The sequence below is a fragment of the Melospiza georgiana genome, chromosome Z, assembly GCF_028018845.1.
Source record: "Melospiza georgiana isolate bMelGeo1 chromosome Z, bMelGeo1.pri, whole genome shotgun sequence".
Lineage (NCBI taxonomy): Eukaryota > Metazoa > Chordata > Aves > Passeriformes > Passerellidae > Melospiza > Melospiza georgiana.
Window position 1 is genome coordinate 69,202,613 of NC_080465.1, and position 22,927 is coordinate 69,225,539.

At 39.7% G+C, this 22,927-nt stretch overlaps 1 protein-coding gene across 2 annotated transcripts in view; it reads left to right on the top strand.

Moving 5' to 3' along the window:
• The first annotated feature begins 5,146 nt into the window (after positions 1 to 5,146).
• PLCXD3 (phosphatidylinositol specific phospholipase C X domain containing 3) overlaps positions 5,147 to 22,927 on the top strand; it is an 80,740-nt gene continuing 62,959 nt past the window's right edge. For both annotated transcript variants that reach the window (XM_058044193.1, XM_058044194.1), the window contains exon 1: positions 5,147 to 5,289. In XM_058044193.1, the coding sequence (XP_057900176.1) occupies positions 5,187 to 5,289 (103 nt within the window). In that variant the 5' untranslated portion in view covers positions 5,147 to 5,186. The remainder of the gene's footprint in view (positions 5,290 to 22,927) is intronic.

The following is a 22,927-nucleotide window of genomic DNA, read 5'->3' on the forward strand; positions in this document are numbered from 1 at the left end:
AATAAATTTTTTATTTCACTTGGTCTGGTCTTACATTTTTAACAGTCTTTACCCTACCTTGAACATTCCTAATTTGCCTGTGCTGGTTACAATGCCCAAGTAGACATAACATCATCCAAACAATCTTCTGGAATGTGTTGTCTATTATACCTTTTTAGTGAAAGTTTTAGTTAAACTGTTCAAAATTTTGTATTCAAGCAAAGGGCTGTATTTTCTGACAAAACTAAGTAGAGTCATGGAGTATCTAACTGCCTCAAAAATTTCTCATTCCTTTTTGACAGGGCTGGGAAACATAGCAGAGGAGAAGTTGTTTTGGGTCTTTCAAGCTTTCTTTTTTTTAACTGAAGTTAGATATTTTCATGTTGATAAGGTCTTTTGTGACCATGCCAACACTGTGTTTGGGAGGCTACAAGGATTATGTTCAGTACTGATGCTTCTTTCTGCATTGCCTGTGGTAAGCCCACCACTAAACCATCTCATTTTGCTTTTGTTTTCAATAAAACAACAGTTTTCTACCTAGAGAATGAGCTCACATTCAAATTCTTGAATCAAGCTTTCCCTGCAAATTCCTTACCATGCCAAACATGGGGCCTTCAAGCTTCAGAAACACTTATTCATGACAAAATGTTCATGAGCTTCTACAGAGGCTTTTAAACATGGTCAAGCTGGTCTAGAAATAAAAAGCAATCTCTATCTCACCCTTCTTTGCACCAAATTTGCATACTTTGCTGTGATCTGATAGCACTGGCTTTGAGAAAATAGGGTTTTTCATGCTCTGCCACTGCTGTTCTTGATAATGCCATTAGAGTCTTTTCAGTAACGCCAACACAACCAAACCACCTTGATTTTAACCAGGTAAAAAAGTAGCCAGTGGTGTGCTTTGATGCTAGGTGAGACATAGCAGGATTCTGCTTGAAAATGTTAAAAAAGACAAAACAAACCTTCTTCTAGAAACCTGATAAACACTATTCGGAAAGAAGTATCTAAGGTGAAATTGATTTCCACCTGAGGATTGGATACAAAGACTCTAATTTGCCGTTTATCTTCTTTATTTCAAGCTTCAAGAATTTGGTTAACTATAACAAACTGTCTTGTTATACACTTTATTTAATTTTCTGTATATATTTTTATGTCTTTGCTTTGGTTATAAAGTATGCAAGTAAAAACATGTGTTGTACCTTTGTATTAACCCACCACTGTCCCAGTCAGTGTAATTTACCACAAGAGAGTAGGGATAACATTAGCATCATCCTGAAATTTGTCAGCTGCTTGGAACAAATATTGTTTCTTAGATTCATTACTGGCACAAGCAAGGATGCTTCAGTTTTCTCAGTAGAGAATAACGAATCAGAGTACAGAATAAACCACATTTTCTTCTGATTGAAAATCAGAAACAGATTTATTCTTTCAGGCAAAATGAAAAAAATACTATTTTCCTGTTTCTACAAGGTTTCTGACTACTGAGAAATTTTGTAATCTGTTTTGACAAAACAAATACTGCTAAACAGAGATTGCTTAATGAATGCAGGATGAGATTCTCAAAGTAGCCACACAAAGTAAAAAATGACAACAAAATACCTGTAACAACTTCTATTCACCCATATGACTATTGAATAAATTATCTCATTCAATCCACTTTGACTCTTTGAGACTTTAAGTACTTGTCCCACTTGTTATACCTGTTAGCCATGAGAAGTAGCAAAATTGAGAAAATCATGGATCCACTGCCTTTCCAAGAACAAAAATATAATTAGCAACTCAGCTGCAAACAACTGGAAAGGCTTTACTGCCCAAGTGTTACTGATAGAGTCACTGAAAGCCATGAGAGATGCAAACATGGGATGGCAGCCAGGATTTGTTCTGAAAAACTTCTAATAATAGAAATGGGTAGTAAGAAGGAGGAAGAAACCAACCTCAGAAGCAGAATCCACTGAAAAAGTTCAACTATTTAAACAATACTAATTCTTCAGTTCCAAGACTCATTTTGAATTCATTAACAATATATTTAAAGTAGATAAATAATTTTTCTATATAATAGGATAGTCACAGAAATACAATGCCCAATTAAGTAATTTTTTCTTTTACCTTTCAGAGTGGAATGTACTTTATGTAACTTACACAAAAAGATCCTGTTAGTCCTTTGTTATTCACACGATTAAAACAGATGCCAAGGACATATGAAAAAGCAAACTGTGTGATTGCTAAAATGAAAAAGTGTAACAGTGAATGTATACTGTAAAAATGCTATATTTTTAGGAGGATAAAAACAACAGGAAGTCTTTTTAAATAGTGTAATTAGTTTTGAATGCTGAAGCAACATTCCTATTGGCTAAATTACTCTATTCCATTCCATGGAAGCAGAGGTGTCTCTATTCATACACACTGCAGACTGGGGAGAACACAGTACATGATGAACAGATAGCACAATTTCAATTTTTCGTCTCTTCGTGGCATCTTCAGTGAGCTCAGCATAGCTGTGAATAAAAAAGCAAAGATGGTATTTTCTTGGTTTTTGCTTTTAATTTTCATTTTACCTGGTATTTTCAAGGTTTTAAATAATTTCATTCCTGGAATCTACTTTCTTTAACAGTTCAGACTTGCTATGTGTGAGGATTTCAAAAATACAGCCAAACATGTGATTTTTTTTTGGTTTCTTACTGTTTTTAAATAGGAACAAAAGCTTGTTTGGATGTTCTGCCTTTGATTTACAGGCTATCATTGTTTATAAATCAGTGAAAATGAGTCAAATAACAGGTTCAAACTAAACCACAATAAAATGCTCTTTAATCAAGATAAATGGTTTGCCTTTTTTTTATTAAACACCTCCCAAGCAGATAAAAAAATGTTTTTCATACCACTGAAAAGCTAAAAAAAATACCTTTTTATTTGATATCAAAGCTTCCAAGTCAGTGTTTCTTAGTTTGCTCTATAAATGTTTCTCACATTCTGTCCCATAAAAGTCTCCTTTCCTATCCCACCTCACTTCAAATTCAGCCTGTGATTTAAGCCTGTGATTCCCAAATCCACAGCGACTCAATGACAGATTTTAAGCCTGCTATTGTAGCAGTTACATTGCACTAGAAATAGAGGCAGACCTCTTCAAGCATGATTTGTGTGAGACATGTTAGAGTGGGCCAGTTTTCATGAAGCACAGTATCCATGGTTTTAAAATCCAGACTATGAGGAATAATACTTCGGGTGTTAAAAAAAAAAGAAGATATAAAAGCCCAAATTACTTGCAGAAGTAAATGCCAACAGGTTTCTAGTCAGTACAGAAAGGGATATTTACAGGTCTTCATTAGAGTAGAAAGCACTACTGAAAGGTAGTTTTAGACATGATACATATTAATACATTTTAAAGTGATGAGTTTGCTGGTATTTGTTTTATTTTGCTCTGAGCTATCCCCAAGCTTCAGAGACCATAAGAGATCAACAACAGCATGAACAACATGTTTAATCTTTCAAAAAGATTACTTCAGTTTTGTCTCAGAAAAGGTAGGCTACACAGTGAAATGGATGAAAGTTCATCAGCAATTTTCCAAGTGACCAGTGCAATTCATAAACAATTTTACCCCTTAAATAAAATATCTAATTTGATTTAATCATGTTGTTCAAAATATTAATTGCCTCTTATGAAATGCTCTTTAAAAATCTTGAAATTTTTACTAAAATTTCTTCCATTCTCTGAAGATGATGTAATGTAACACCTTCCACCTTTATGTAAGTAGTATCTTCTATGTTTTTAGTGAGGCTTATGTCTTCATATCCAGAATGTGGATCTGTCTTTTTTTTTCATGCTTGCTAATACCAGTCATTTTGGAAAGGGCAGATTAGCAGCTTCACACACAGGAAGCAGGACTGCAAAAACTTGACAGGCCTTGGTGGCTGTTTGCTTTCGCCTCTCCCTTTTTCATGTATTGTTCAAATCAGACTCAACATCTCCCCTAAGGTCAACCATATGATCACATTTCCCCAGTCAAATCTCTCCTCAAGAGCTATTTCTATTGCAAAAAGTGAGTCAGCAAAATTTCTTTTATTTAAATATCTCAGAAATAGTCACTCACTTTTCACGAAATTGCGGCCAAAGGATGAGTTTCTCATTATACTTGCTCTGGAAACTTTAGACAGAAGGTGAAGGGAGGGCGATTATTAGTTGTTCCCTTAAGTTTTATTTTCAAACTCAGCTGTTATAGAAGGGTTTGAGTAAGAACACAAGCTACAGAACCAGAGCTGACCCTCATAAGAATTCAAGGTGAACTGATAAAGTGAACCTGCCTCAGTCATGGCTCTCTCTAGGCACTGTTTTTGACAGCTCTACCATATGAACTTCTACACACGTATAAACAACTTTCACAAAAATGGGTAATGCTGAAGGTGAAAAGGCCACGTTTGTTCTAACAGTTTAAAATGGCTCACAGAGCTTTATAAGGTTCATTCATCCATCCATCCTGAGGCAACCACGCAAATGCTTCCTTACTGCCAACGCTAAGATGCTTCTCCAAAGACAGGCTGGAGATGGTAATAGAAGATACTACTTTGGATCATTAAAAAAATATTGCTAAAAAATTCGATCTGCAGGGCATGTCCAACTAAGGTGCACCGATTTTTTTTTCGTATGAACAACACATTGCAAACAGAGACGTTCGTATCTGGGGCAGATGAAACTGCCCGGGAGCCGCCTGCGAGGGATGCCAGATCCCGGCGCGGGGCGTTCAGCCGAACCACCGCCAAGGTCAGGGAGGTTCTGCTGAGGCCCAGGGCCACCAGCCGCCAGCCGGGGCCCCGACCGCCATCCCAGGCACAGACGGCGCTCCGGGGGCGGGCTCTGCTGCGGGTTCCCGGCCCGGGCCGGGGCGCTGGGGCCGGGGGCCGGGGCGGTGCGGACCCGCCACGACCGGGCCGTGACGCCGCTCGCTCCTCGGACCCCCGCGGTACTTGGGGCGGGATCGCGCACCGAGTGTCCGGGCCGAGCCCGACGGTGCCGTCCGGTCGCGCCACGCTCGGTGCCGGCCCCGAGGGCTCTCACGCCGCGCCGCGGGGAGGTGGCGGGGGCTCGGCGGGGCGGGGGGAGGCGGTGCCAGGCGGGCGGGGCCCGGGCTCGGCGGGGCTGTGGCAGTGGCGGTGGCCGTGGCCGGGACTGGGCGAGTTGGAGCGAGCGGCGGCGGCGGTACAGCTGCGGCGGCAGCATGGCTTCGTCGCAGGGGAAGAACGAACTGCTCTTCGCCGACTGGATGGCAGCGCTGCCGGGCAGCCTCCACAGCACCCCGCTCACCAACCTGGCCATCCCCGGTGGGTGCTCCCGGCTGCCCGCCCCGCGGCCGCCCTGCGCCGGGAAGGCGAAGCGCTCGGCGCGGTTCAGCGCTCCACTCTCTGGGGAGGCGGCGCGCCCCGGCCATGCTGCCGCGGGGCTCCGCCGAGATCCCTTACCGCGCTGCCGCGGGGCTCCGTGCCCGTCCCTTGCCGCGCCGCCTTGCACTGCCTGTGGGAGTGGGTGGGAGCCAGCGGGGCAGATGCGGGCAGAGGCGCCGGCGGGACGCGGCTCCGGCGGCCCCGCGCTGTGAGCGGCTGTGGGGCGGCGGGCGCGGAGTGCGCGGCTGTGCCTGGGGTCGGGGAGGGAAGGGAGCCTGTTCCTGTACCGCCGGACTGGCGTAGCAGCCCGAGCAGTAAACCTCGCCTAGGACCTAAATGCCACATACTGCCCCTTTCCCCGTAAACTTGTGCGGCGAGGTCGGTCGGAGCGGAGACGGACGCAGGGCTGCGGCTGCGGGAGGGGAGGCAGGCTGCGGCAGTGTGCGGCTTCGTGTCATGTCGCTGTCAGAAAACGCTCGATCTCAACACAGTTCTAAATAAGATGAGGGATGGCAGGTGATGGTATTCAGACTACGAACTGTTTGTTTCCTGTCCTGCCTCAGTATTTTTTTTTGGTAAGATTTTAAGTATGGTTGTAGTCTTAGGCAAAATACATGTTGGAATGCAAACTAGTAATTGTTTTCAGATGATCTCTGGTTTGAAGGAGCACCTCAAGGTTTTGCAAGACCTCTTTACCAGCATCCTTCCTCTCTAAAGTGTCTAACTGGAATGAGGTTTCAGAGATGTTGAAGCTCTAATGTCTTTTAAGCTTCTTATGAGAAATGTTCACTTCTTTCAAGTTTCGTGTAGTAGGTGCTCGTGTTACACCAGTTGTTACAGTACTAAAGATACTTTAGTACAATGTAATAGCAGCTGAAATTTGTGATAATGTGTTTTCTATAGTTTCATTTAGACGCAGGTGTGCCCTTCTAGAATTAAATGTCTCTTAGTTTCTTATGGTTTACACAAGCTATATCTAGCATTTCACTAGCTACGCTGAGTGTTGCTGTTGGTTGAATATATCCTGTATAAAATTGTGTCCCTCCAAGGCATAAGAACCCAGCATCTGCAATTGTTCCACCAAATTCTGTTGGAGCTGTAAAAGTCTTCCAGTGTAATAATTTTTCATTAACCCACAAACTGTGGAATGCTCTTATGGAATATTGGCATGATGAGAAATTATTCTCTTTGGGATGCATGGTGGTTTTGCCGGTTAGATGTATTGTTTTGGAGACTTTTTCCAGGTTTGAGGAGAAACGATGAAACTTAACTTGCTTCCAGATGCAAAAAATTGCCTTTGTTATGCATCACCATTAAGTGACTTCCTTTACCGAAGGAAGCATCATGAAGCTGTTACTGGTACATCTATCTCACCTACATCTCTCTGTTGCTCTCTTACTGTCCACAATTTTTTGAAGTGGACATTTCTCAGAGCTTTCTCAGTAATAATGCAAGCTTTCACACCTTGTTTAAATTAAAAACAAACAAACCAACCAATTTACAGTGGGCTGTTCTGGTTAATCCCAATATAGCATTTAACAGTGAGCAAGTTCTGCAGGCTGTAAGGGGCAGAGACTGAGCCCTTACATTGGCAGAACTATTTTGTTCATGTAACAGCAATGCATGCAGACTTGCTTTTTGTGAAATTAGCAGAAAAACTTACATGATTTGAGTGGCGTAGCGTTAAGACCTTTGAAATTTGTCCTTCTGTTAGTGTAAATTGACACAGACTTTTATCTGCCTGTCTCACTTTAAAATGCTAGGTTTGGCAAATAGAGCCTTATGGGGAGGGTAGCAATATAGTTCATGTGAATTTTCCAACTAGGGAGCATGGCACACAGACTATAGGTATTAGTATAGTTTAAGCACTATCTTTTAACAGTAGATTTATTATTATATTCAACATACAGTGTGGACATGCACAATAGTGAGGAAAAGGGCTAACATGGGATTGGTTTCATCCTTTTAGAAGAGATAACCTTTTGGACATTCTTAATATTTATATGAAAGTTTTCTCCCATATGTCTACAACTGAGCATTAATAACAGGTGCATAGTAGCTGTTAGCATGTAACTAGTATTCAAGTAGTTAATGCAAGGAATGTGTGTAATCCAAACCTTCATGTGTCAAGGTGGCGTTAACTTGTGAATTTTTCACTGTTTTTGAAGTTAGTGTTTAAGAACTAAAATATTCATAGTATTTTTTTACATTGTCTTTTTTTTTCCATACCAAAAGAAGTTAACAGTACATTTTTTCTGTTTTTTTCCAGCAGGATTTAAACTTCCCTTGTGCAGTAGGAATACTGATTTTGACCTTATTTCAGCTGGATGAAATTCAGTTCTGGAGCAGAGTCCAACAATGCTAATGTTGAAGAAAACAAACTATTAGCTTGAAAATGTTAGAATGAATTTTCCATTACAAAGGGTGTTCCTCTGTATTAGGGGGGAAGTGTTGTTTTATGAATCATCAGTACATTTCTCATTGTCTAGAAGGAGGGCTTGGAACTGAGGTGATACACTCAGTTGTCTTTGCACAGACATGCTTGTATTATTTTAGCTGCTGCAAAGAGAAGCACAAGTCCCAGAATACTCTGTCGTGATTGTATTTAAACTATATTGTTGAAGGAATTTTCTGTTCATAATCTGTTTAAAAATTGTGCTCATACTCTTTTATTGTTCAGTTGCTAAGCTTATGCAGGTACAAATTTATACTATTTACCACCCCTTATACTTTTATAAATAACAAATCTGTGCTGGATTTTTCTCATATTTCAGTAAGTTCTTCTACTCATTCCATTCTCCACAGTTCAAGGTGGGTCCTTTTGTTTTCCCAACTGCAGGAACCCTCTAGATGAGACAGAAATCTCTAATATAGCTTGTGCCAGCTTTGTGGATCAGAAACTTTTCTATTTTAATTTCTTCCACATATGAGGATGATGCATTTTCTATGAGGTTTTTGTCTTTGTTTGAGTTGACTATGTCTGTGTTCTCTTATGAGAACACAAGTGGCAGATTTTCCTCAAGTGATAATGGTAGCAAATAACAGTATACAATCTTTGGAAATTAGATGATCTGTTAGTTTCCAGAAAATGCCACACAAATTTAATCTTCTATTGCTATGACAATTAGAATAATGAAAGGATATATTCTTAGGACTTTGGGTCAAGGTGTACATCTTCTAGTGCTTGCAGACTGCCTCTTGTGTTAAAGGATCTGCCTGGCTGAGCTCTCAACAGTTTGTCTAAGAAAAAGGTGGAGGACTGTGGATTCTGGTCTTTGAGGGAAGGGTGTCTTTCAGTAGTTTATAAAATGTGGCTTTGTCAGTGCCTGTGCTTCTTTGACCAGGATAAGAAGTAGGTTTTTGGAGGCATTGCATGTTTATAGGACTGAAATCATGACGCTCCCAAGCTGAGGCGGAAAGGTGAGGTATGGAGAGCCTGTGTGTTCTGCTGTGTCAATGCACCTACCTTAATCTGAGCTGATCATATCAGTTACATGCAGTGCAGTAAATAGACATCAGTAGGCAGCATTTTCTTATGAATTGTTCCACTTATTGATCAATAAACTTTCTCACTGACAGTCTTTTAATATGTGTCTAGTTTAATATCAGAGTCTTTGTATGAATAATTTGTGCAATCATTGTTGCCTTTTCTCCTGGTGCTAATATTCCAAGATTCTGAGAAGTCCACGAGAATAATTTGTGATTGGAAAGAATATTTTCTTCTGTAAGTAACTCATCCCTCCACCAAAACTGGTACTAGCCCAAGATTCTGCCATATGAGCAGTCATGATGCATGCTAGGGTCATGTCTGTAGAGTATGGGTAAAATATTTTGAATGAATTTAAGACTCAGAACATCTATTGAGTGCATAACTTTCTGGAGCTGTGATTATTCAGGCTTTTGTTTCTGATTTCCTTGTGCAGATGAAACCTGTGACCTCAGCATATGTTCTTGTTGCTTGAAAATGCAACATGAACAATACAATTCTCGTGAAAAGTATTTTCCCAGGACCTCTTTGGCTTCTGTCATTTTTCAGATGGGATTTAAAATTTTTTTTTAATTCTGACATATAACTTCCTTTGTCCATCAACTGGAAAGCAATTGCTAGACACAGCAGAGCTAGCTTGGCTCATCTCAAATAAGAAGCGTCAGGTGGAATTTTTTAGTACTACCCATCTTTAGAAAAAGGCTCAGAGACTTGAAATTTCTATTTCCCTCTATCATCATACTTTGCAAAGACAGACCAAGACCTCATAGGGAGTTATTTCACAAAGAGGAGGATGTGTAGTAGAGTCAAATATCAAAGATGTATTAGGATATTGAAGATGGTTGGGGGAGACTTGGGAGAAGAAAGTTAGTGCAACTGGACTCTTTTGGCCTTTTTTGTGAACAATAGCACTGCTGTGTTAACAGAACAGGTCTGTTTCAAATATTTTAACTTCCATTGTAATAACTTGCAAATGTTCAAGTGATATTTTGTTTCTTGGATAGACATTTCCCATTCTCATTCCCTTGGGGAAATTCTTTCACCTTAAAAAAGTCTAGAACGTCTTCCTTTTAGTTACGTAGACACACAGCATTTTCACTGTTTCACAATTTTAAATATTATTAGGAAACTCTTTAATTTTGATCTTGAATAGCCAATGATTTGGATTTGGCTGAAGAATGAAGGGTGATTGTCTTTGAGATGTGGGATCTGTTTCAGCCTTTTCTGTCTGCTCCCGGTCAGCAGAATACCTCTGCTTCACTTGCCTGGGTTCAATTTTTTTTTCTGTACAAAATTAGCTTTGCCTAGAGCTCTAAACTGATGATACAGGTAAACTTATAAATAAAACTATAATGTAAGTCGCCCATTAGCTTTTGACATGTATATGTACCTGGAAGAGTTCTTTCTTTTCCACTGTGCGTTGCACTCAATTTTCAGTGGTTTTCTACCAGAAGTAAGTACCTTATGCTTTCTTTTTTTCTGATCAGAAAATGAGCAAATATCCTTACAACTTTTCTTTAGGATAGCTCTGTTTTAATTTGTTGACAATCTTTTTAAATCAATCACTTTTATCCACAAAACAGTTTCTCACTGGCCTTGCACGTGCTAATGTGTCATTTCCAACCCTTTCAGAAATATTTCTGTGCGATACAGTTTCCTGTGGCATTCGCCATTAATTTCTCCTGCTGTGACATGTTTCTAGCACACACAAAATAAAGCTGTTTGTTTACTCACACTGCCGTAAAAATCAAACAGTTCGAACCCTTCCGTTACTTGCCCATCTGCTACCAGAGGTAATTCGAAACTGCCTTTGCTTGGTTTCCCAACAGGGGCTGTTTATTAATCCAGCCATCTCTGTCCACCGTGTCTCCTGCGGCTCAGTTCCAGCAGAACTGCCTTCTCCAACCTGCCTTGCATCCTGCCACCGTGGCAGGTGTGGCAGAGGGAACAGCTTTGTTGCCATCTGGAATTTTTTCTGTCTTTCCAACTCAATGAACTGCTGGGGTTTTTAATCTCTTGTCTGAAAATTTCTTGACTGTTCTGTGTATCCAAGCTGCCCTTACCTTCTGACAGTCTTTAACTTTGTGTTTGGTGTGTGTTTTATATTTGGTAATTTCCTATGGTTCTTACTATACTGCAACTTGAACTCTTGTCTTTCATGCAAAATTGATTTTCCTTTGAAGATGCTCAACTGTGACATGCTCTCAACTGTGTAAGTAGTTTAAAATGCAGATCCTAGGTAGACAAAGTTTTGCAGACTGTAACTTTAAACCCCCTAAGAGTGCTGTGCAATCTCTTCTACTGTTCTGTATAGAAATAATAATTAAAATGCACACTACTTTTTAGAAATTAATTGTATGCAATTTATATAGCATTCAAATATAATGTATATAATTTATTTATATAGCATTCAAATATAATGTATAGAATTTAAATAGCATTCAGATTTAGTAGACAGATTTCTGTTTGACTGTTCTACTCTTCAAAGAGCAGCCAGTTCCAGGGAGAATAACTTTAATGCCCATCTTACCCTTTCTTCAAAGTAGCTTGAAATTATAGGTGCTTAATTTGTGAACAGATCTCCTTGTGCAATCCCTACAGTATTGCCCTTGGGACACTGCAAAAAATATAATTGGGAAAAAATGTGGTTCAAAATCTGAAGGTTTCGATTTTAATCTAAATTTTTGCAAAGTTGAATGGTTTTTCATTTGACCTACTGTAGCAAACCTTGATTTAATCTTTTCCATTACTTTGAACAGCTATATAGTGTCAGCTAATAATGATACGTAAAGGCCGAAATATGCAATTTCATTTTAGAAAGTCCCGGGTTCCATTTTTCTGTCTATTTTAACACCATCTCAGTTTTCACTATAATCTAATTTGAAACAAATTGCTAAAACAGTTTTCAGATGCTTTGCCATTTTTTGAAATGGTGTCTCAATATTGAAAAAAGTTAATCTTTGGCTCATCCAGTCTCTTACCCGGTTAGCTCACATACCTCATGCTTAAATATTTAGTGTTTCAACTATGAAAATAAAATGTTGTAGAGTACTTTTAAAAGATAGAGGATGTAAAGAAGAAACAGATTTCCTTTGTTTTGGTTCCAGGCTTTGCTCCCTTCTGTGTATGTCACTTAGGATGTGTCAGATGATTGGAGATACATGACATGTGCTGCTGCCATCAAGGCAAACACCTATCTATGAAGTCTACTGCATTATGAATTTTGCTTGTAATTTAAAAAAGCCAGGATAAAGGCCACTAAACTAATCTAGCCTTTAATAAATTCTGTAGCCATTTTTTTAACTGAACAAACTCCAGTGAGATGAATAGTATACTTCATGCTTTACATTGTTGTCATGCTGTCATCCATAGTAGTTTTGTGTTTGAATAGAAATTTTTTAAAATCCTATTAAACCTATTAAACCTTTTTCTTTATATATTGGCAGCTTGGTTTTATAATTATGAAAGGTTTCTAAACTGGGATTTAAGTGAGAGTAAGAAAAATGTAGAAAAGGTGAGTTACATGTAGTGCTGTGCAATCAAATTGATGCTTTAGAGCCTCAAAGGTTATTAGTTTGTTAGCTTTGCTAAATCCTGCTCTCAAGGAGCCCACTGATACTGAGGCTGGCCTTGCTCTTAGGAAGCTGGGTTAGGAAGTCTGCTCAGTGGGTTATGGAAGATTTCACTGACCCCTAGGCTGCACTTTGGAAGTAAAGTTGTTTTGTTTTATACTGCAAAGCTCACAAAAGCTTTTGGTGGAGTTCTGCTTTCCATCCATTGTGCATACTACTCAAAAGTTGCTTTGTCAATGGAGAAGTTTGAGAAGGTGCTCATTCTAGGTGCTAACACAGGAATCCCAAGAGATTGTCTTTCTAGGTTTAGTCTTCTTTCTTTCTGTTGAAACTCTCAGATTTTGCGAGACTGTTCTAATTGTGTAGCTCATGTTCACGAATACTGTATCAGAAGCCATGCAAGCTGGGGTAGTGTATTTCATGTGTGAGGATGATTTTCATGTATTCCTATCATGTGATCAAAAACTGGGAAACACTTGGATGGGTTCCCTGAGACTTGAAGTGCCTGCATCTCCAAGGGGGCTCATCTGTGTGTGGTGGGCAGATCAGGAGATCACTTTGAAGCTGCTGCAGGAGGCAGTTGCCAGTTACTTTTTCCATTGCTGGAAAGCAATGAAGATTGTGTTGGCACTCAGCATGGCACAATGGTAGGAGTAATTCATTCACTGGGGTGAACAGGCTGGATGAAACTGGTTTTGGACAGAAATTCCCAGTTAACCTAAGCCACAAAAAGGGGGAGGATATTAATTGGAAGAGGCGAAGATCTAGGTTGGACACTGAGTAGCAGATGCTGTATTTGTCTGTATTCATCTGCATCCTCCTTGCACTAATAAAATCACTTTTAAGGGGTTGCATCAGTATTTTTTTTATAGATTGGTATGTATTTGGTATATATTTCGGTATGTTTAAATTCAGGACACTTAGACCATGTGAATCCAAACATGGAATTGTTTTGGACCATGTTTATGTGTTAGTTTGTTTTGTTTGTTTTGTTTTTAATGCTTTAATCTTTCATCCACCTTGTACAGTTATCTCACCATTTCCATGGTTGAAGTGAAACTTTGCCAGTGGTATGGAAATACACAGTTTTGATGAATTGTAACCTGCAAAGCATTGCTCAGTTGGAGTTCTGCCTTCCTCTGCTTCTGGTGCAAAATTGACAGCTGTTCTTCTTTCCAATAGGAGAGATCACCTCAAAACAGGTGCTGTCCATGATGGGAATGGGGAACACATGTCTAGACATGCTCAAGGCTTATCTAGGAGTGCAGGCTCTTGCTGTGAGCGGGAGCTGGACTCCTGCCGTTAGCCAAGTGTTGTTTAGTCCGTGCGCCGAGTGAGTGTTTTGAGAAACACTTTATAAGTTGACAATACATAAGGAGAAAACAAGCCAGCTTCAGTAATTTTTGGATGTATAATAGGGGAAACAAGCCAAGGGACACTGTGAAGGACGTGAACTGCACATGTACAAATGAATGCTGTTGCTTCTGGTGTGCATGAGGCAGGATTTCCTTTAGAAATCAGAGTGTGGAATATGGAGAAAACTGGGATTTCTACGATGAATTTTAATGAACTGGCCAGCAATGCTTCAGACTCTCCTTGCTGAAAAGAGTGTACAAACCAATAAAACTAACACCGACTTCTTTGAGAGCTTAAGATGATGCCGTTTTTCTGGTGCTGCAGAGAAATGGTTGGCTTTTGTGCCATTATGTATTTGGCCCTGTCACATCCTCCTGCTCTACAGGGGTCAGAACAAGCCACTGTAAGGCTGGGTGATCTGATCCTTTTTGGGATTTCAGTTCCTAGCTGCTTATTAATATGCTTTGTACACCACAGAATTCTTACTGTTTCCTTTGAGGCCACATCCTTCACGCAACCAAGAGTAATAGATGCTATTGGAAAGTGGCTTCAGTTTTGCAGGAGAGCCCTGTTTGTATCTGGATTGAAAAAGGGTTAAAGTGGGTGAAGGTGGAGGTTTAGGACCAGGGAGAAGTGCTGTGTTGAAGGTACATCAAAGGTGCAGTAAGTTCAGTGCCTTGGCTCTGGTATCATCTCTGATCTATATCACAGAAGAGGCTTAACGACCAGGTGAGAAAAAAGAGATATCCCCCTCTATACATATCCCTTTACTCTTCTGGCCTGTGTACTTTTCGAAACTGGATTTTACCTTTTTTCAGCATGGCTCTCTCAGATATGCTAAGAGAGATAATGTTTCTTAATCTTCAAGCCAGGTATCTTAGGCTGTGAATTACCTTGAATTTTCCCATGGAGAAAGATGATGATGGTGTTTTGTTGTAATTTTTAGGGTGTATTAATTGATTTTGTATTTCAAAAGGTATACAGAAGTGCTGATAAATAAATTAAATTCCCTGAAAGCAGCTTCTCCAAGTCAAGTGAGAGATAATGCCTTTTCATTTTGGAATTGCTATTGTCTACAAGAGCAGTCTGTTCTTGCAGTGCAGAAGCCAAGAAGCAAAATGCAATCCCTTTTACATCTCACTTTCCATCAGGTGTTACTTCTGCTCTGCCTTAAGAGTGGGATACAGGGCAGAAATACTTAGAGAATATGTAAAACCAATAGAGATATGGAGAAGTATTCTAATTGGAAATGACACTTGAAAGTAAATGGAGATAGGATAACATGCCTGTTTTTCTGCCTGCTAGATTAAAACAGTGCTTAAAAGACACTATATATGACAAAATAATGTGTTTTTAAAATTTGCACCAACTTACAGACATACCAGGAAAGATCCAGGATAAAAGAAGAGAACTACTGTGTTTAAAGTGAACTTTTTTTCACAAGTTCTACTCAGTTCATGGTTCGGGTGCCTTTTTTTCCTTCAGATTAATTTTCAGCAGTTTTTTGGATAACAGGATTCACTCACAAGAGGAGAAATTTTAACATGAATCTAACGGAGTATAGTTTTCCACTGCCTTATACCATGTGTAAATGCAGATCTGTATGAAATGTCACTAAATTAGAGCAGTAACTGTATTTTTACTTTGTGCACTATGTAGGGGGGAACTGAGTCTGCCTCAGTTAGCTCTTGATGAATAAATTGCTCTGAACAGCTGAAGAAAGCAATGCTGACTAGATGATGAACTTAAATATGGCCCTCTAAAATACCCACTGTAATGCATGTGTCAGAAAGAAAAGTACTAGCTTATGTTGCTTATAGTCTTTAAGTGAACCATTATTAAATAGCTACATTAAAGAAAAAATAATCTATCTTCAGAGTGAAAAAAATCACAAGATTTACAGTTCAGCTTTATCCAAAAATTCCATTGTCTTTGCTTATGACCTAAATATAAATCAGGGAACAGCAAGAGATAAGCAAGTTTGGGGATTTTACCTATTGCATGGCAAAATCAGCTGACACATGCACTGTGATGACTAATGGTGCTAGATCAAACCCTTATGTACAGAAAAGGAGGAAATAGCATATAGTCTAATTGATTATTTTGAAGCTGAAATACCACTAAGTAACATTTTGCATTTTATCTCTATTGTAATGGTGTTTGAGGTAGCAGGCCTTTCACAGACTTGCTCCTTTTTACTGTAGAAAATATGGTGCATTAACATTTATTTGTAATAATATGCTTTAATATTTAGACCAAAGTATTTCAAAGACAAGGTAACTTATTTTCAAAGTCTCAACATATCTTTTAAGATGTAATTGAAGTCTGGAGAACTCTTGGAACTACAGTAAGAAAAGGTTGAAATTTCTGGGTTTTGTCTCCCAAAGATGTAGTGATTTTTTTTCCTGGAATTACTATGGAATTGAGATAGGCATTGAAACAGAAAATACTCTTCAAGAAAGGGCTTTAAAATTTGGATTATTTGAGGCTGCATACGGTTCTTTCATAACAGCAGTATTGCGTTGTTTTCTGAAGCCCTGGAACACCAAGGGTCATCATACCTCTTTTGAACAGCTTCTTCCAAAAGACCATTTCCTTTGGTCTCTGATCTAGGCTGGATTTTCATGTTGCATTGCTATGTGATGGCTTGAAAATACATATTTTAAATTATGGTGGGGAGAATAGAAGAGTAGCTGTCAAAAACACTACGTGGATTTCTGTATTGCATTGAAGATAAGGATTTATGGAGTTTTTGATACCTGGGCTGGGCACTGAGAAGAGTAGTAGAGCTGGAGATCCTTGAGACATCACAGTGCAAGTGATCAGGCATGGTGACTTTGACATTAGTCCTGCCGAGTTGATACAGGTCTATACCAGCATGTGAAAACACCTGTGACTGGTGGTGGGGCTGGTCTGGGACAGGGCTTCTGACTTCTGCCTTTTGCTGATGCTTGAGCCAAAGACATAGGCTTAAAGCTTGTCAGAAAAAAATGGTCAGAACATGGAAAATGTGTGCATGTTTTATACATCTCCATAGCCTTCGTATTAAACACAAATTATAAAGGACTCATTTTCTCTGTCACGACAGGATGTTTTCTATGTTTTGTTGACAGGAAAACTAAATTACTTGATTAAAATAAGGGATGCTGAGGAAGGAATAGAAAATGAACCTGTGTTTTATAGATCTTAATTTAGTGACTTGACCTTTAAGCCATGCATTTTCCCAAACCTAGAGGAGAAAAGCTTCTTTTGACAGCAGACACATCTGGTTTTTTATGTTTTGTACCTGAGATTTGTGTGCTTTGCACTATGTCATACCAGCAAGGAAAGGAAACATTTTTCACAGGAAAGGAACATGTGCATCAGATCTGATGGCATGCAGAGCACTGCATTGCATCACCCACCTCTCAAGTGGTGTCAGAAAAGAGGGACCAGTCAGAGGTGAAACCAGGCTGTAAGTGGTTTGGCAGATCTCCATGGATTGGAGGGTGAGCTGCAGGAGATAAGGTTTCTGGCCTCACTTGAGAATCAAATAAAGGGTTACAGCAGCTGCAGCTGAACTGGAGGCTTGCAAGCTCTGCAGAGCAAGGGAGGCCAGTTAGCAGCACATTCTGAGTTACATTAGAGGTTGCATGTGCTGTCTTGGAGTTATATACAAGCACTGCCTCAGCCCTGCACTGGATGTTCCCTAGTGGCATCTGGCAGCACTTCTTCCCCTTTCAGTCTGGGAACCACAGACAGGTGGTTTTATCTGCATCGTGGGGAGTTGTTTCCTGATGTGAAGGTTGTTAAGCAAGCTGCATATTGCTGTAATCTTTAGTGTATTCTAGTGGGTTGAGAGGCAGGGTGTGAGCACTTGGAAGCCTCATAAGCATTGCATGAAGGCATGAAGGCACCAGTATTTTCATCCATGCTCCAAAATGATGCAAGAGAGAGAATAAAGTGAAAAAAAAAAAAAAAGAAATAAATATTCTGAGGGCTGGAGGGATGCAGATGAGCCGTTTAGGTTACTACCCTAAATCTTTGCCTGGAGATTAGGGGGTGAGCACTGCCAGATTTAGCTCCATCTCTTTGCAAAGCATTGCTTCAGAAAGCATCTAGTGCATAGCCCAGGAGTCTTTTGTTGGCTGATTTTGCTTTGAAGACTTCAGCATAAGTTAAGGAAAATTTGTGCTCAGAAAGAGGGACACAGGTATTAATTACACGACTGTTGGGGAAAATAAGTGAAATTTACAGTAACAAGGCCCACATTTTACTGCTAAATAACAGGATATACCCAGGCATTTCACCAGCTGCTAAGTTTTTTGTGGGATCTGAAAAGACTATTTTACTTCTGCTGTTCTTATGTGTGTTCCAAAAATACACATTGCTGCGATCTAATAAATTTTGTACTCAGGACCCCTGTTTGGAGAAAACCAAACCATTGCAAAAATATACCATTGCAGCCCAGGCCTTATTTAAAAAAAATGTGAGTGTGAGAGAATTTGCCGTGAAGTTTGAGTAAAGTGAATGGTAAACCATGCAGGTGAAAGATTTCTGCAAGCTCACAGCAGAACGGGGCTGTGTTCTGATTATTTGGTGCTGTGATCAAGCAATGTTGCAATCTTGAAATACTTTATGAATGCCATGCTTCGATGTATAAAGTGAAAACTGTTGACAATTTTTTTTTATAGCTTTTAATTTTTTATAACTTTAATTTCAATCAGAATATCAAATTACTGAAGCCCTAAAAGGATGTTTGCCAGTAGGCCTTTGCCTACTGTTAGACACTTCCTGCTGCTCTTCTTGGCAATGAATTCATGATTTCAGAAAAATAAGCTTCAAGGAATTTCTTTGGGGATGAAGAGCAAGGCTGATTAATGACTTTGTCAAAGCAATAGGTTAAAATTTCTTTACAGTTGTCCTGTTGTGCGTGACACTTCCTAAAATATCCAAAATAAATCTTGGTAGCAGTGTTTACAGTCAATCTGAATGGCTGCTGGTGAAGGCAGCACTGAACTGCTAAAACTGAGTACTGAACATGGCACTTTTTCATTGCTGCAATGTTTGGGTCCTGTTTTAATTAATTTTTTTTTCACTAACAACCTAGCTGATAACAAGCTCATTATTGAAGCATACAAGGAATACCAATGTAAAGAAGCACATGAAAAAAGCAGCCTGTCTTGCATCACAGGGAAATGGACTTGAGTTGGATAAAAATAAACGGAGAGTCAGGGTTGTTTTTTTTTTAAGGGGGATTTTAAGCATGTTAAATTCAGGAAGAGACTTGGAGGGTGGCAAAAGTGGGTATTATGGCAGGTGAGGCAGCTGGGAAGAAATCACCACTGCTGTTGTTATCCTCTGTTGGGGTTTGAAAAGACAGGTGTCTGCTAAGGAGGGCAGGAGCCTCTCTTGAAATGGAAAATGTAAACCCCCTCCATCTGAATTATTACAGTTTTGAAATTAAAGCGCTTTCAAAGATATGGGAGTAGGAATAACAGTTCTTTATTAGGAAAAATAAAAATGCAGTAATATGAAACAACACTGACAGAGTGAGAATACAACCTGACACCCTGTGGTAGTAGCCCAATTAAATGGTGGCTGCAGCCCTCCTGCAGTCACAGGTGTGGTTCTGTTGAAGCAGTGATCCTGCAGAAGGGTGTAGCTCTCCTCTGAAGGTCCAGTGGTGGTGTAGATGGGCCTGATCTTCCTCTGGGAATCCAGTGGGAAAAGGCTGCCTGTGGTGTTCCAAGGTTCAGATTATATCCCGGTGGGAATGCTTGGCTCCTCCCCCAGGGCAGAGCATCTCCCAATGGGATGATGTAATTTTATCAGTCACACAGTGAGACTCAATGGCCCATGAACAGAAGATATATCTGGAGGGAGAATTGGTAGTGGAAGAGATAAAGAAAACTGCCCCACCTGGTTTTAGCAGGTGGCCCAATTAACAGAAGACGACTGCCCCACCTCTAACAGATGGCAATAGAATGCACGCCCCTAGGTATATCTTGCATTTGCAACCTAAGACAGCCATGTGCTCAGAACTGTGATGGTTAATGAAGAGGAGGTGGGTCTGGTGTGGTTGCAAATGAGATGTGGCATTCACAGAATGAGCTGAGTTGGGAGGGACTGGCAAGGCCCTGCACAGGACCATCCCTAAGAATCACATGTTACGCTGCGTGTGGATAATGTCAGATGGATCCCAGGAGCCCTGGCTGTCGTCTGTTGCAGCTGATGCACCTGTCTGCTGCACGTTGGCAGCATGTTGGTGAAGTTTACTCATGAGGGAACTCTCCACCAAACACTTCCAGAAACTTCTTAAGAGATGAAAAATGTTCATCCATGCTTTGTTGATTTCTCTTGAGTTGCGATTACTTTCTAGCAGGAAGCATTTAGAAGTAGTTTAGAGAGTAGCAATTAAGATGCATTTATATTTCTTTATCAGGGACAGGTTTGGAAGAATATTGTAAATTTAGAGACTTTGCTGCTAATCCAGACTATGGGTGACTTGCCACAGCTGTTGCTGTATAAAACTTGATGCCGTGAATGCCTTGGTAAATGGTTTTCCCATACCATATGAGAACTCTGGGCAGGCATTGGAAGACTGAATTTTTGTACATGACTTGATTTATTCCCTGAGCTCTTCTTTGCAGAGGGCATCTTAAGCTCTATCAAAATGCAGTACTCTTTTATAGTGAAGTTTTGTGATGAGTATCTCTGTCTGGTAAAGAGACAACATCTGTGACCATGGAGCCTGTGTCTGGGATGTTGTGCGTGTGGCAGAATCTGAACCAATTGAATTACAGCCTGACGATAATGCAGAAGTACTACTTAACAAGCAGCAAATATTGCATTCTTTTTCTCTTACCAGTGAGGTGTCGTATATGTTTATACTATAACTGGAGGATGACAACCTCCAGTTGGGCCTTAATTAGTAATTGCTGTAACTCAGTGAAAAGTGAATTTATATTTTAGCTATTTGCTGGAGTCAAAGCACATTCTATTCTAGAAGAAAATGTAAAGTAGGGAAGACGCAAGAAAATATATTAACAATTAAAAGTAATGCTACTTTTCAATATGCAGATGTACTTTGAGGTTAGCTGTCCCTGACCCATGGGACACACCTGACCACATACTGTATCAGGCAGTTCCCTAGCTGTTGTCTGTAGTTCACTTCCCATCAGATGTCAGCTAGGCTGGCTCAACTATTATTTTTGGGTACTACCTACACTGTTGTTGTTCTCTGGCAGCATCCTTAAGCCCTGCAAGATCCAGACAGAAAATTTGATCTCTCCATGAATTGTTCTGGCGTGCTAGTCATGTCTTGTGTAGTAGAAATACTTCCATAAGATTAACGAAAGATCTGGTGATGCGGAAAAAATGGCTAGTGTCTCCCTCTCTGAAGCTTTTCTTGTAATATGCACTGAAAAAGAATTCCTGTTACTTTAAATTTGCACAGTTTCTGAATATGTGCGTTAAAATGCTGGGATACATATTGGGGAGTCCACTTGATACCAAATTATCATCTTCTTTTTTAGGCAGTGATGCTGACTTTCTGAGCTGTCCCTGTATCTGCAAATGAAAGAAAGAACCAAGCCAAAACCCCACAATCACCACAGTATTTGTTACTCTGTTCATTCTGCTTGAACAGCCCTTTCACCTTCAATGCAATCTTCTTTTTACTCTCATAAAGGCGTTATGGCTTTCAAAGTGTGTTTGAGGTCCAGGTATGTGACACTGTAATTCTGTATAAATGTATGTTTTCTGCCTATGCTGTGCTCCATAATCATAGTTCTCTGGTTGTCTGGAAAGAGGGTATTGCTGTTTAGTATGTCAAAGCTGAATTTGAAAGCCTCAGGAAGAGCAAATGATGAGGAATTGCTTATCTCAGCTAAAGGGAAGAGGAGGAGGCTGGGGATGCCAGGAGAAGATGTTGAGATCTTTGCCCTGCCTGTGCATTTCAGTCTGTATCCTTGGGTGCCAGTTGAAGATGATGTCCTGTAAGTTGTTCCATGAGCTGTCCTTTTAAAGCTTTTACTGACACATTTTATTCCGATACTAGAAATTATGAAATCCTGAAGAGACCATTTGCTACATCAAGGCCATGAAGAAAGTTGGTGTTAGAGACCCTGTGAGAGTCATATTTTTGATGGAGCTGTCTCTTCCTACAGGGTATGAAAATGTTTCTGAGTCTGATTAAAGAATATGAGCAATGATTTTTCAGAATGGCTTTCTGGTAGGATTATAACTATCACAGCATACTCTGGGGGTAGTCAAGAAGTGAAATATAAATGTCATTTTTCTCCATATATATTCAGCTTGAAATTAAACTGAATGTTTTTACCGATGAGACTGCTAGAACAACTGATAGATTGAGAAGAGAAATCTGTTAAAAGTGAGATCAGAGTTCTTTCCAGAAAAAGCACTCCATCTTAGTATGAGGTTTCAGGGTTGCTGTAGAGTCTATTAAATTGAATTATTCCATGGCTTGAACTGATTTCTTCCATGCAAGGCAACAGTCCAGCATCAATAACCATTACCTCTTGTGGCCTTAGAGGTGAAGCAACCTTGATCTGAAATGCCCTTACTGTTTTTGTCTGTTTTCCAGTAAATGCTGTATTGTGAGGAAAAGAACTTGGAAAGTAACAAATGTGTTTCTTCATCCACAGTTGACGAAAAACTGCAAAAAAGGAATATTCTATTTAGGACGGATTGTAGGATTCTCTCATTCAAAAATGAAAAATTTCTTGTTGAAAGCTTCCTTTCTGTGATGTCTGAAATTATTTTTTAAATTTTGTTTTTAACTGCTTATGCTTCATACTTCAGTTTTTTATGAGTATGGACTTAGATCAGAAACAGGAGTCATGGGACGGAAACTCCTGGCAAAGAGCCAATATGAGCTGGAAATACTCAATACTCAAGAATTAAAGTGTATTTCAGCCTCCAGTGCTTTAAAGTTACTTCTCTTGTGGAGCTAGCTGTTACAATCTATTTTTGTTGAACAACCTATTCTAATATGATTTTGGTGTGAATCTATTGATTTTGTCTGTTAATCCCCTTGGGTTATTCTGTTCTGTAAACCAACCATGTAAAATTACTTTTCTCTAAAATACTACCTTTCAGGCCCTCTTGAACAATAGAATGTGTAAGTGTAGATTGATAGTTGAACACACATAAAAAATTA